The sequence below is a fragment of the Ramularia collo-cygni genome, assembly GCF_900074925.1.
Source record: "Ramularia collo-cygni strain URUG2 genome assembly, contig: RCC_scaffold17, whole genome shotgun sequence".
NCBI classification, from domain to species: Eukaryota; Fungi; Ascomycota; class Dothideomycetes; order Mycosphaerellales; family Mycosphaerellaceae; genus Ramularia; species Ramularia collo-cygni.
Window position 1 is genome coordinate 386,141 of NW_019716271.1, and position 13,146 is coordinate 399,286.

Here is a 13,146-nt window from a genome sequence, read left to right on the forward strand (position 1 = left end):
AGAGAATGCTCAGTTAAGTCCATGATACCGTTATCGACTCAGCGTCTTTGCACACCCGAGAACGTGCTCGCTGCCACAGACGGCTGCCACCATGGTTATGTCTTGACACATAGGGAACCGCACTGCGAGCACGGGCTTGGGTCACCCATGATGCAGGATGGCTGAGCTTGATCAATCATGATTCAAAGGATGATATAACGTTGCAGAGTCGTGGTGAGAACAGACTAGAGAAGGCCGGCGTCGGCTCCTTCGCCGCGATCTGAGCACTTTAAAGGCAGCAAAAATCAAGATTCACCGTGCATTGCCAAAGCTGACGTTCGTGCTGTACGAGCTCTTTTTCTCGTAGTTTGAGAAGTAGTGACAACACCTAATCTTCATTGAAGCATAAGCTGTGAGATCGAACATGGTACGACCGAGTTATCAGCGAATGCGAGGTGACGAGCGGCCTCTGTACAAGGGCCTGTCACCCTTTCGACGATGAATCGCTGACCAGCAGCCTCCTTGTTCGCCGGCAAGGGTTTTGATTCGAGCAGTGGTGACGAAGAAGCTGATGTTAATTGTGTTAGAAAAGCTCTTGAAAAGTGCGCCTCAGTGGACGATGCTAAACCATAGGGGCTCAGGGCGGTTAATCCTCGGGCTTCAGTGTAGAGCCTCATATTCGAAATTGGCGTCGCCAGCTTATATCGAATCATGGTTGATTAGTGTAGCGGTCATCACATCGGATTCTGACCATCAGAACCTTCCGGGAACCCGTGAGTACACCTGCTTGGCACTGCTATTGAACCTCTCGTGCTAACCCATGACAGCGGTTCGATTCCGGGATCGACCTCAGTCGTCTTCCCTCTGGCATCATGTCAGATAAATTCTTTTTGATTTAATCCAGAGGCACACAACCACACTCTTTTGTCATTTTGAGACCCGCAATTTTGGTCTTGGCAGAATACCACATGCAGGCTACAGCTGATCTTTTTGATCCAACAGCAAGCAAGACATGAGCTCCTCATTAGCTTAGCACAGTCGCTTGCCTCAGACAAAATGTGGTCGTTACGTGACTTACAGCAGAGGCTCGAGTCTGCAAAACCACCGGAACAGGTCGCGACAATTCCGGACCAACATTCAGCTTTCGATCACATCGTATTGTACACGGCAAAGTAGATACAGCCAACTGCTTTCAACAACAGAGCTGCGGAAGATCGCGTCCGCGTGATGCCATGTACCAGACCGGCCCAGCCTGTTCGCCATCCCCGACCTTTCGCCTAGCTGACAGGCGTCTAAACAGGCCTTTGCACCGTCAGCATTGACCATCAATGTCCGTCACCGACATCCAACCATTACTGGAGGTGAAGGCACGCACTGCAACTGGCCCGTCTCGCGAGCTCAGTGTTACACGTCACTCTGAGGCTCTTCCTCCACTGCAGCAGGATTTGAAGGTGGATGGTCAAAATAAGGTTAAGGTTTCGAATCAGCGCTAAGGCATGCCATCTCGGAGGAGTTGCATCTGCTTCCTTCCTCCTGTCTCTAACAACCCATCACAAACTGCTCGCGATGAAGTCGACAATATCGTTTATAACGGGGCTGGTCGCGATTGTAGCTCAGGTGGCTGCTCAAGATCAAGCTGTACTGAAAGCGTCCGCAGTAAAATCTGCAAATAATGCCATCGAGACTGGTGTAGGGCATTTCAGCGAGTGGAGCAGAGCAACCAAGCGGCAGTTCTTGGTCGACTGGCAGGCAGGAAAGTCCTCGGAATGGACGATCGTTCAAGGGAATGAGGGCGGGGATTTGGACTCGATGACAGCAGCACGTAAGTGAGCCCCAATAGTCGGACAATGCTCTTTTGTCAACTACCTCAATTCAAATCATTGCGGCTGCGGAGAGCTTTAAACGAAGCAATTCGCATTGTTTCGTGATATCAGCTCCAGTACTAAAGTATGAACAGTTACCTGGGCCTATCACCTGGAACATTCAACCCAGAATACCTCGCATCCCGTCAAGGCTATTGCCCTTCTCCAGACTCCTGTAGATGCACTGGATCTTCGACCCGAGAACAAGCTGGCCCTTCACAACTCTCAAATGAGCAGTGGGCATTCAGATCTTCTCACCATCGATGAACTTCCACAAAATCCATTGACTCTCTCTCGCGAGATCAAAGGCATAGTCATTGTTGACCATGCTGTTCCACTGCGAAAATGGAACGGAGCAAAGATCTTGAGCATTTTCGATCACCATCAAGACTCCGGAGCAGGACCTGACGCAGAACCACGTATGTTGACATGCATTGCATTTCCTGAAGACCTTGGAATGTAACGCTGACGGTATCAACAGGCGTTTTWGAAAAGGTCGCTAGTTGCACAAGCCTGGTAGCACGCCAGATGTTTGACGAGTTTGAAAAGCTTCCGCAAGAATATCACTTACCGCATGAGCTGCTCGAGCTGATTCTCAGCGCCATTGCCATCGATTCTGGTGGCCTGGAATCTGCCACTGACGAGGATCGCAAGATTTCGAAGCGAGTTTTGGCGCGTAGCAACTGGCATAAAAAAGATCTCGACGAGCGTATGCAGGAACTAGCCGACGAACTTAAAACAGCCAAGAAGGACGTGGATCATCTTTCACTCCGAGATCTGCTTCGAAGAGATTGGAAGGGTGATCTCGTTGATACCCCTTCCCCACTCACGCCGACTGTGAGCCTAGGATTCTCCTCAATCCCCTACTCCATGGACGAGCAAATCAACAAGACGGAATTCGAGGCTCTCTTCGATTGGTTCGCCATCGAAGCAGCCTGGACTTCTCAAGTCGATACTGATATCTCCGTCGCTTTGAACAAGTACAAGATCAGAGACGAAGATGGCAACAAGCAGAAGATTCGAGAGATTGTCCTCGTAGTGCGGAGCGACGTGCGCATTGACGAGGCCCAAGCGAACGCTCTGTTTGACACTGTGTCTGATGCTATCAACAAAGAGCCTACGTTGCATGCGAAGCCTTGGCACCGAGCTGACGAGCTTGGAAAGAGGCAGATGGTGTGGACTCACGAGCGCAGTGATGCTGGTCGGAAAGTCATTCGGCCTATTATTGAGGCGGCTGTGCAAGCTTGGGATTAGTACAGTGCACGAATGTACATTGATGGCACGCTTATTCCGATGAGATGCAGCAGACGGGAAATGGAGGGACAACATTGAAGTCAGGTATTCTGAGCAAGACCTATGAACCCTAAATACGGAAGCAATATGAAATCGGCGAATCCACACCATTGTGGATATTTCCTGCACTCGAGCGAGCTGCAGCATCGACTGCGATTCGATAGCCATTCCTCCCGATCATCACCACTCTCCATCCTTCGACAAGATCTCCCACCCAAGCAACCGCCACATCTCCTCCTTGAACCATTCTTGCACCTCCGCCTCCTTGATTTTTGGCATCGAGATCGACCCTTTATCGACAGGCATTTTCAGGCATTCGGCGAGGGTATCATCGTTTGACAACCCATCGACGTCTCCAAATATGCACGTCACCAGCGTTCTCTGCAGGCGCTCTTTCGCCTCAACCACCAACGCACCTTTCATCGATGCTTTGTTATGAGCTTGCTTTGGCTTGCCGGTTTTGGCGCTTGTTGCGGCGCCGAGATATGATGGTGCCACGGCCATGATGCGGACTAGCAAAGCGATCAGATATGGGGCCTCTAGACGTACTTGCTTTCGGTCATCCTGTTGGTCCGAAGGTCCTTCATTATCATCCGTATCGTCGGGCGAGTGGCTCTGCTGAATCTCCTCCTCCAGCGTCTCTCTTCTGGCATGACCAAACACGGAATGGTACAAGCGACTCCCAAGTCTTTCCAGCACGCAAAACGCAAAGCCTTCGAACAATTCATGATGCGCTTCGTTCTTGGAGTCAAGCAAATCCATGATGCCATGGAGAAATGTCGTKTAGAGGCTGAGAATCGGGTTCTCTTTGATATTCAGGATTCGCGGCGTCTTGGTCTTGCTCTTGGACTTTTCAGCAGCTATCTTTCTTGCGGCAGCCTCTACTACGAGTACTCTTTTCGTCTCGACGTCCGATAAGCCGGTGAGTCCAGCAAGAAGGCTTCTGAACATGTGTACGATGGCATATATGGCTTTGCCCACGCTGTGCGCTTCATCAGAGGCTTGGCTAAGTCTGGTAAAGGCAGTGACAATCGAGGTCACTGCACGCCTGACGAGCAGGAAGACTTTCTTCAAGTCATCGCTGTCATGCGAACCTGACCTTGAGAATGTCTGTATCTCATCAAGCACGACTTGCGATATCGTTGTAGAGGCTTGGACAACGCAAAAGGCCAATCTCACCGGCTCGATCTTGTTGTGAGTCTTGAGGATGGCATGAACTTGGAAGAGACTGCGCAGAAGAGTGTTCCCTAGCGTATCATCATCAGCGTCGAAGCAATTGCAAGTCGTCCAAAGCTGCAGGGTACTGACCTATTTCGCCAGCCTGGCTGAACTCCACTTCACTCGATACATCAAACACGGCGAGAGTGCCACCTCTCGCGGACGTGGCATCTGCTTTCAATCTTTTCGGGGATCGAGGATACGGAATGRTCTCATCATCAACCTTCTTACGCTTCTTGGTTGGAAGAAGTGCCGACTTGGCCGCATCAAGCTTCGTCTTCAGCATTTCGACCTCACGCTGTAGGTCAACAAATCTATCCTCGGAACTCTTTAGCGCACTCTTCATGCGCTCAGATTCAGAGCGCCAATATGCCGACCGATCGAGATGCTGATACGTCGAACTGACAGCTCCCGCTCTGCTTCCTTTGGCGATGTGTAACCTGAGAAGTCGGATGTACTCTGCAAATCGTCAGCGTGGACAATCAATCTATTGTGGGACGAAGGACTCACCGCCGACGCTCAAATCTGGAGGCTTCGACTGGACGATGGAGACGGCGAATGCGATTACTTTTGCGCCGGGCGGTCTTGGTGGAGCGTTTGCCCCGATGTTCGCCATACTGAGGCAGGGTCGAGACCAGATTCGAAATGGAGAGACGTTGGGATGTGTCTAAGTGGGGTGGAAGTGTGCAATGTAGAAGGAGGTTCGGGTTTCTCTCTCATCCTGAACACGTTCTGGGAAGGTACGTTGGATGCTCCTTCCCAAATTTCTTGTCTTGACACTCACCGGCACCTCGCCTGGACTTTCGACATTCTCTCGCCTGAAGGAGGTCGATCAACTCGCCTTGGCGACTATAACCAACGCGACTCACATCTACAATATCCCAAGGCATCGCTCTCTGCAGTATCTATCGATGAATCTAGGACTGCTAGAATCCTAACAACTAGCAGAGTATCCTGTAAACTTATCGGGGGAGCAGTTCAGCGAGCTGCTGTTGATGACAAATCCTCATATCGACAGCTCTGGACGCCTACCATGAGGATTGCCAGGTGGCCCGCCCTGTATGAAATGACATGCCCTTTGCTGCCTGTCCCGCAGAGTAGCTCCTTCCTTCAGAAACACGACCTCCCTGACATGATCCGCGGACGCTGCAATATTGTGCTTGGCACGGGCGACCACGACCATGTCAATTACGCCCAGCAAGCCTTTGATATCTTCACACAGCTCGCCGACGATGTATGTAAGCTCGGCCTCGTTGTTAGAACGTCTTGCTAATCCTGGGTTTGCCTGCCTAGTACCATGATATGCCCACTGCCTATCTCGAGGAAGCGACGAAGGCGCTCGCTAGCGCCAAGGAGCACGCCCAGATCGAACAAGATGGAACTCTAGTCCTTGACCGCGAGGAGAAGGAAGAAGAAGAGGCGATTGCCGGCAATGAGGACGAATTCGTCATCGATGGGGACGAGCTCGCGAGGGAGCTTGGCCTGGACATGGGAGTGGAGGAAGCCGTCGTCGAGGACAAGGGCAAGGGCAAGGCACTTCAGCCTGAGTCGGAGCCTGAGTCGGAGCCTGAGCCTGAGCCTGAGCCTGAGCCAGAGCCAGAGCCAGAGCCAGAGATGGATCGAATACTAACTCGCCCACCAGGCATGAGCGCTGCGGATTATCGCGCCATCAAGGATGCTAGCGAGGGTGCTTGGGGTTCAAAGAGCGGCGTTGGTGTCAAAAAGGGCGGTCTCGCTACGCCAGGCAACTCTCGTCGGGCTCGCAACCGCATCTCTCGCCAGTCTAGTCGTCAGAATGAGGATGCGGGTCCGAAGCCCACTCTGCCAACTCCGAAAAAGGACATTATCCCAGAAGAGCCAGAAGTCGAAGACTGAGATGGATGCAAGTAAGACTGCAAAGGCTTTGCGGTCTTGCCGGGTTTATTAAGCAAGTACAATAGTCAAGCGAGCTGAGCCAAGGGGAGACCAAAATGCAAAATGCAAAACCTCACACAAGCCCCCCTCCCCCTTCGCCCCTATTAACTCTGCTTTCGAATTCTCTGTCGTCTATACCAAAAGCTGAAAATTTACTTCTCCTGCTCCAAAGACATTCTCTACAGTCGACACCGGAAACCTCAGACATCTCTCTTCATTCCTAGTGTATTTCTCTTTGATCCCTCTATTATCTATCCTCCGCCTCTTCTTTCCCCTCTGCCGTCTCCTCTTCCCCTACTGCCCTACTGCCGTCTCCTCTGTTCCCTCTGTCGTCTCCTCTTTCCCCTCTGTCGTCTCCTCTCTTCTCTCTGCCGTCTCCTCTGTCCTCTCTGTCGTCTCCTCTGTCCTCTCTGTCGTCTCTTCTGTTCCCCCTGTCGTCTCTTCTTTCCCTTCTTCTTCTCTGCCATTTCTATTCCTCTATCCCCTCTCCGCCCCTTCTTTTCTCCCTATCGTCTTTCCTATTCCTCCTTCGTCTCTCTATTGTCCTCTCCTATAATTGATGCTATGGACACAGACCGCTCTACTATCGCCTCTCAATTTCCTCTGCACTCCCGGGACATCTGCTCTGCTATCGACATAGATTGCTACATTATTACCCCGACATCCTTGGATATTGTTACTGTTCTTCTAAAGTTTCTGTTGCTATCGAATTGAAAGACTGCGCCGTTTCCTCCTCTTGTAGACGTTTTTAGTTATATCTTCTACTCCAATATTACGACATAGAAGGCTTAGATTAGGTATGACACGARATTCCCGCAAGCTATCGACATGCGAGACTTTGTCATCGCCTATCTTTTCCACATGCTATCAAACTCTCATGCTGTGTCAACACCTCTCAGGTCGATACGGGAAGCTCCCAAAAGGTAGGTAAGCAATGCTCGAATTTTGGTTGGCACTGATCGTATATTTCYCCTAAGTATAGTGATGTCCGCCGTTCGTATCGACTTAATCAACCATTTTCCTGCATCATCGATCTGCCATGCTCGCTATCATATAAAATGCCCCTTTTCCATCTCGAAATCGACCAAATCACCACCACGAATCGCTTGTGATATAAGATATGCTTGCTYATAAAGAATACCCCTTTTCCCACCAAATCCAAAAATCATTTTGCTTTTCATATAAATCATGCTCACAGAGATACCTGCTTTTCAACTGCTATATCAAGCCTTCCGGTAAATGACAAGGACCTCATCCTTGCTGGCCCGTCTGCGCTTCTAGCCGGGCATCTCAAGACCTCCATCGAACTGTGACGCTGAACGCTTCAATCCGGATTAGACGGATGTGGCTTGCATCGTAGATGTGCCGTAATGCACAAGGGAGCCTCAAGAACAGCAGCTGGCTCCACAATAGCAGCTGGCTCTACAATAGCTGAGGACTCTGGACTGATCGACTGCTCACGCCGAGCTAGTGCATTCTCACCAGGGCTAACTTCTTGGGTTTGAGCCTCAACAGCAGCAGAAGGCTCGGGGGTGGTCGACTCCTGACGCTGATCGGATATCTCCTCGCGAGCAATGACTCCTTGCATATGAGCATCTACAAATGTGGAGCGTCCGGGATCGTTCGCCTTGTGAAGCTTAGCTGGTGCCTTCTTAGGAGGGATGACTTGCTGAGTTGGAGTCTCAACACCTGCAGAGGTTTCTGCATCGGTTGGAGTCGCATGCTCCTTTTCGATCTGGACATCGACGTGCGGGACCGAAAACGGGCCCCTATCCCGGTATGGCTGTCCATCCGTCGACTTGTGAGCCTCGAGCAAGCATTCCCATAGCACGCGATCGGTACACCCAGCGGTTGGAATGTTGTCCTTGAACCCAACAAGCTTCCGCTCCGCAAGTCACTGCCTTGCAGCAATGTGTTCAAGCTCCATGTGGGTAGACTTGTCGTCTGTAGTATTCAGACCGTCGAGACCCAGGTCCTTCGTCTTGCACCGAAACTTGTCGTCCAACTCGTGAAAACGTTAGGCAGAAGGATTCCTAGCGATCTGTGAGTCCTCCCTGGCAAGCGCCTTTTCTTTGATTGCCTTGTACTTCTCGGTAGGCGACGGTGCAGCTACAGTACTCAAACTCTGCTGTTCGCGGAGATCATCCAGCCACACTTCCGTTTTGGCTCGAAGAGCAGCGGCGGGCTTCCATATCTTTGGGTCGACGACGTTATTCGGCGTGGTGATTGATCTTCACCTTTTTGTAAAAGCCGACAAGAATTCCAATGGCCATGAAGCTGGTTTCTTCCTCACATTCCAGGACTTTTCCACGTGCCCTCTGCGCGGGACTCTGATCTCAAGCTTTTCCTGGCATCTTGTCGCCTTAAGAAGCTGAGAGGAAGTTGCGAGATCTGTGACGGCTGTGAAGATTGGCCCAAGAAGGAGGCATTGATCATAGTTGACGTCCGTGACGATTGACTCGCAGAGCTACGATCGAGTGACGGTCTGTGGTGTGTTGATATGACTGAATGTGAGGTGGTATCTTCCGCAGCAAGTTTGGTGATGTTTGGAAGGATGATGTTTAGAATAGTGGTGGACGACTATATGTCTGTCCAGAGTGAAGTGAGCTGAGCGCATGTGCTGCTTGTGACACTCGGTCGACATAATTGAGTGAGGCAGTGAGTTTATGTGCTTGTGAAACCCCCTCAACATGTGCCATCTGACTGACTGAAGATCACCGCTACAAGGGACTGGCACATGTCATCAACATGGAATTCCAATACAACTCGATCAATCGTGTAGGGCACAGCCTCCCACCTAGCTATCTGATGGGTTTCTCAAAGAAAGTAGTAGTCGTAAAAGCATTGCGTTCCGCAGCTGGCTTCCTCAGTCGTGGGACGGCCCCTGAAAGGCTCCGCAGTAAAACGAATGCAGCCAAGCGATGCAATGGTGCCAAATCCTCCGTCTTTGCCCAAAAGCCGTCCAATGAATGAATGAAAGCGCCACCGGTGTGATGTGTTTAGTTCATGTCTCCCATCTGTACCTACCTCCCTTGGATTCTCGAGCTTCATCGACACTTGACCGGAACATCTTCCACAGCTTTTTCACCTCGCCATCCCGTTCCATGCCCGTCAAGACTTTGTTACTGTACTTGCCAAGTTTTTTTATGCTCCAACCTTGACGCCTCTTGAGCTCACTGGCTTCGAAGTAACCTTTGTTGGAAAGCCAGCTGTGCACGTACTCACTGAGATGGAAGCGCCAATGCTGCAGCGCATGAGAAGTGGCGGCGTTGCCTTTGCAGAACCTGCCGACGAAGAAAAAGTGATCAGTGCTTGCGATCTCCACGCCGTTGGCGTTGAAGTCGGCGTGAGAAGCTTGGCTAGCCTCGTCGGCGCTATCTGAGTCCTCGTCGTCGCTTGCGATCTCCTCCAAGGTGTCGCTGTGATAGGGTTTGCCATGAAACCGGATTTTGAACGTGCACTGGTGGTTTGAGCGGTTACAAGCATCACACTACAGAAAGGATGATTAGCGTCTTGTTGTGGTCTCGAAGATTGTGGCCAAGGAGAATGAAATGATGATCAGCCCGCCTACCTTTTCGTGGTCCTCCATTTCTTCACTCGATAGCTCGAACTCGTCGATTTGTGGCCTAGCCTCCAAGGCGGAACGGAATCTAGCATTCCAAGAGGAGGATTTGAACTTGCTCCCAGCGAGGCCTTGAGCCTCATCATCCAATTTGCGGAACGTCAAATCGTACAGATCATCGCGTTTTTGAAACCCCGGGTTCAAATTCTTCTGTAGCATCCAATCGACAGCGAACTTGAAAAGCTCGCTAGGTTTTAGTGATGCATAGCGAGTGAACTGTAGGGGTATGCCAGCTGGCACCCCAAGTGGACCATCTTCCTCTTCTTCCTGTTGAACGTTAGCTGTATTTTCCACACGTTCAGCCGCCACTGAAAGCGATCTGTCCAAAGCGCAGAGCAGATAAATTTTGGCCCAGAGAAAGGCACGCTGCTGACGGGACTCACCTCAACAAATTCTGCATCTTCATCACGTTCCTGGAAAAATTGATGGCTGCTAGTGAAGGCCGGGACATCGTCTTCAGGCAGTTCCTCGTCTTCATCTTCATCACCAGTCGGGTCGCCCTCTTGCTCTTCTTGCTCCTGCAGGTCTTCAAGCGGGATTTCTTGGCCCGCTCGCGCACGCTTCAGTCTTTCCAGGGCTTGCTGCTTTGCAGTCTTCTGAGCGGACTGCGTGTTACGGGGAGCTCGGCCACTTGACGGCGCCTCGTCGTCGCTAGGTCCGAGGAAATCAAGATCRTCTTCCAGGTCTTCCTTCTCACGCCGGGTCAATTTTGTGCGTTGCCGCTTCAGGCCGCGCCGTCCTGGTGTCTTTGGGAGCTCATCGTCGTCATCATCTTCGGGTTGTGCGTCGCCATCACTCTCACTTCGAGCACGCTTCCTCGAATCAACGATGACCAAGTCATCATCACTTTCGATGGCACGCGGTGGTGAGTCGCTGATGAAGCTATTGCGCCGAGCACGCCTCGTCTGGCGCCGCTRCTTGCCTTGTGTTGTCGGCATGTCGCTATCGTCGTCGTCCTCTCCTGCGTCGTCGACATGTATCGGCGGGACACTCACCGATCTTGTGGGTTGGCGCATTGGCGCATTGCGTCGCTGCCTACGCTGCGTTCTGGGTAGGTCGCTGTCGTCCCCGCTGTCGTCCTCATGCTGCTCCGGTGTGTTCTTTTGGCGACCACCGGCCACAACGATCTCGTCGTCTGAAGATTCCTCCTCTGCAATGATTCGTGATGTACGCCTAGGTCTTTCCTTCTCCTTCGTGCTCTTTGAGCTCTGTTTGGACTTCTTCGCAGACTTTTTCGCCTTCAATATTTTTCTGGGCGAGGGAAGAGTATCGGAGCCGCTGTTTGACTCGATATCACTGTATCGGGCCAAGTGACCTTGAGCCTGTGAACTGAACATACCAGCCTTGTCGGGGACTTGTGCACGAGTCGTCGATGGTAGGCGAATTGGAGAATCGAAGGAGGAAGGCTCGCGAGCGTTGTTGAAGTCAAGACGTTGTTGTCTGGGTCGCTTGCTTCTCGTACTGCGTGGTCGTCGCGTCGACCGAACCGGTCCATTCTCGCTGCTGCTGTTCTCATCGTCCTTGCCATWTGCTTTCAAAGACGCAGCTGGTGTGGGTATTGGAATGTCGTCGTCCGAGACTAGATCGACCGTCTCGCGTAACCTCCGCATGCTTGAGCTCGGTGATCCTGCCAGGGTTACCGCTGCGGCGCGATCTTGGATCTGCTTGTGATATCCTTTTGCAGCTGGCGAACTTGAAGGTATCGGTGTGAAGGCGAGGCGTTGTTGTCTCTTGCGAGGCGGTCGCGGCATTGTTTTCAAGGTATTGTGTCGGATGCAAGAGGATAGTTACTCCTTCGAGACTGAACCAGCGGCGGAAGTGGAACCAGTATTGGTATGCTAGAATAGTCAATGTTTGTTGGTGATGATGTAGTGAAGATCGCCAAAGTAGCACGACGCGAAGCGCGAAATCTTCACGCGATCCGACACCGGCCCGGAGCATGATCCGGGAAGTGGGGATGGTCATGCCCGCTCTCGCCGCTCAACGACCTTGCGGGTCTGTACTCAACTTTCACACACCCTCTATTTTTGAGATGAAAGGAATCGAAGAGGAAGTGTGGATGATGTGCCACAAAGTGCTTTGAGCACGCTAACAAAATGCCCAAGGCTCCGGGCCGCATACCACGAGCTCGTGACGAACCGACGCAACATGCCTCAATCTCCACGTCAACAATGACGCGCCCTCAAAAGCCCAATGCCTGTACGCCGCTCACCCTCTGGACGATACGAACAACACTGAGCTCCATCCGAAACAGTTGACGTACTTATGGCGCCCAAAACGCGAGCTACTACCGAGCCCGTACGCAAGACGGGTCATGGACCCAGACAGAACACATGGGGAAGAGAAGGCCTGGGCGGCTATATTTGGGAGCCCGATGCCTGGCAAGCCACCAGGATCGTCAGACATACCGAGAAATTCGTCGTTATTAAGGACATGTTTCCAAAGGCCAGCGTCCACTACTTAATCCTCCCGGTCGACAATAGCACGGTCATTCCACATGATGCCTTTGAGGACCCCAAATTCTTGAGCGAGTGTAAGGAGGAGGTAAAGGCAGTGCGGCATCTGGTCGCTGAGGAATTACGCCGGCTCTATGGCCAGTTCTCGGAATCAGACCAGCCCCGTATTGCTGCGATGGAGGCGGCAGATCTGGTTGTACCACTTCCTTCTGGCCGTGACTGGGAGAAGGAAGTCATCAGCGGGATCCATGCTCGCCCTTCCATGAGAAACCTGCACATTCATGTCCTCAGCCGTGACATGGTCAACCACCACATGAAAACCATCGACCATTATCAATCGTTCACAACGGACTTTCTCGTGCCCTTGGAGGAATTTCCTCTCGTGCCCGATGATGTTCGAAGGCCCCAAGGGTTTCCTCCGGAACACAGGGACTTCCAAATCGTAAGTGTAATCGTGTCTTCGGCCACGCCCGAGGAGTCTTGCGGAGCCACAGTGGGCCGATCTGCACAGGCCTTTGACAGCGTGGAAAGAGCCACCCCGCGTTGTGAAGAGATGAGTGATCGAATTCAGAGAGAGATTGACTGACCAATTTTCAACTTTCTCTAGATTCGCAACAAAGGCATGACTTGTTGGCGATGCGGTGCAAACTTCAAGAATAAGTTCGCGGACTTGAAAAGGCATTTAGCCATTGAGCTGGAGGAATGGAAGCGGGAGTGACTGGTAGTCCACGATACGCAGTACGGAATTGCGCCGGGGTGGAGCAGCGTGCTGTCAAACGGCAATGGATGCCTATCGGCTCTC

The 13,146-nt window shown here is 51.8% G+C and overlaps 5 protein-coding genes; 3 read left to right on the forward strand and 2 right to left on the reverse strand.

Moving 5' to 3' along the window:
• Positions 1-1,545: 1,545 nt before the first annotated feature.
• RCC_09321 (related to PPX1-Exopolyphosphatase) lies at positions 1,546-3,095 on the forward strand (the record flags this gene model as incomplete). XM_023774563.1 has 3 exons in its annotated part: positions 1,546-1,801; positions 1,937-2,260; positions 2,323-3,095. The coding sequence occupies 3 exons, from the start codon at positions 1,546-1,548 to the stop codon at positions 3,093-3,095; spliced, it is 1,353 nt and encodes a 450-aa protein (XP_023630331.1).
• A 219-nt stretch (positions 3,096-3,314) lies between these two features.
• On the reverse strand, positions 3,315-4,968 carry RCC_09322 (uncharacterized protein; the record flags this gene model as incomplete). XM_023774564.1 has 3 exons in its annotated part: positions 3,315-4,381; positions 4,443-4,811; positions 4,863-4,968. 3 exons carry the CDS (start codon positions 4,966-4,968, stop codon positions 3,315-3,317), a joined length of 1,542 nt encoding a protein of 513 aa, XP_023630332.1.
• A 417-nt stretch (positions 4,969-5,385) lies between these two features.
• On the forward strand, positions 5,386-6,227 carry RCC_09323 (uncharacterized protein; the record flags this gene model as incomplete). XM_023774565.1 has 2 exons in its annotated part: positions 5,386-5,586; positions 5,646-6,227. 2 exons carry the CDS (start codon positions 5,386-5,388, stop codon positions 6,225-6,227), a joined length of 783 nt encoding a protein of 260 aa, XP_023630333.1.
• A 3,043-nt stretch (positions 6,228-9,270) lies between these two features.
• RCC_09324 (uncharacterized protein) lies at positions 9,271-11,639 on the reverse strand (the record flags this gene model as incomplete). XM_023774566.1 has 3 exons in its annotated part: positions 9,271-9,756; positions 9,838-10,155; positions 10,272-11,639. The coding sequence occupies 3 exons, from the start codon at positions 11,637-11,639 to the stop codon at positions 9,271-9,273; spliced, it is 2,172 nt and encodes a 723-aa protein (XP_023630334.1).
• A 345-nt stretch (positions 11,640-11,984) lies between these two features.
• Positions 11,985-13,062, forward strand: RCC_09325 (related to hydrolase (HIT family); the record flags this gene model as incomplete). XM_023774567.1 has 3 exons in its annotated part: positions 11,985-12,087; positions 12,143-12,786; positions 12,952-13,062. 3 exons carry the CDS (start codon positions 11,985-11,987, stop codon positions 13,060-13,062), a joined length of 858 nt encoding a protein of 285 aa, XP_023630335.1.
• Positions 13,063-13,146: the final 84 nt, after the last annotated feature.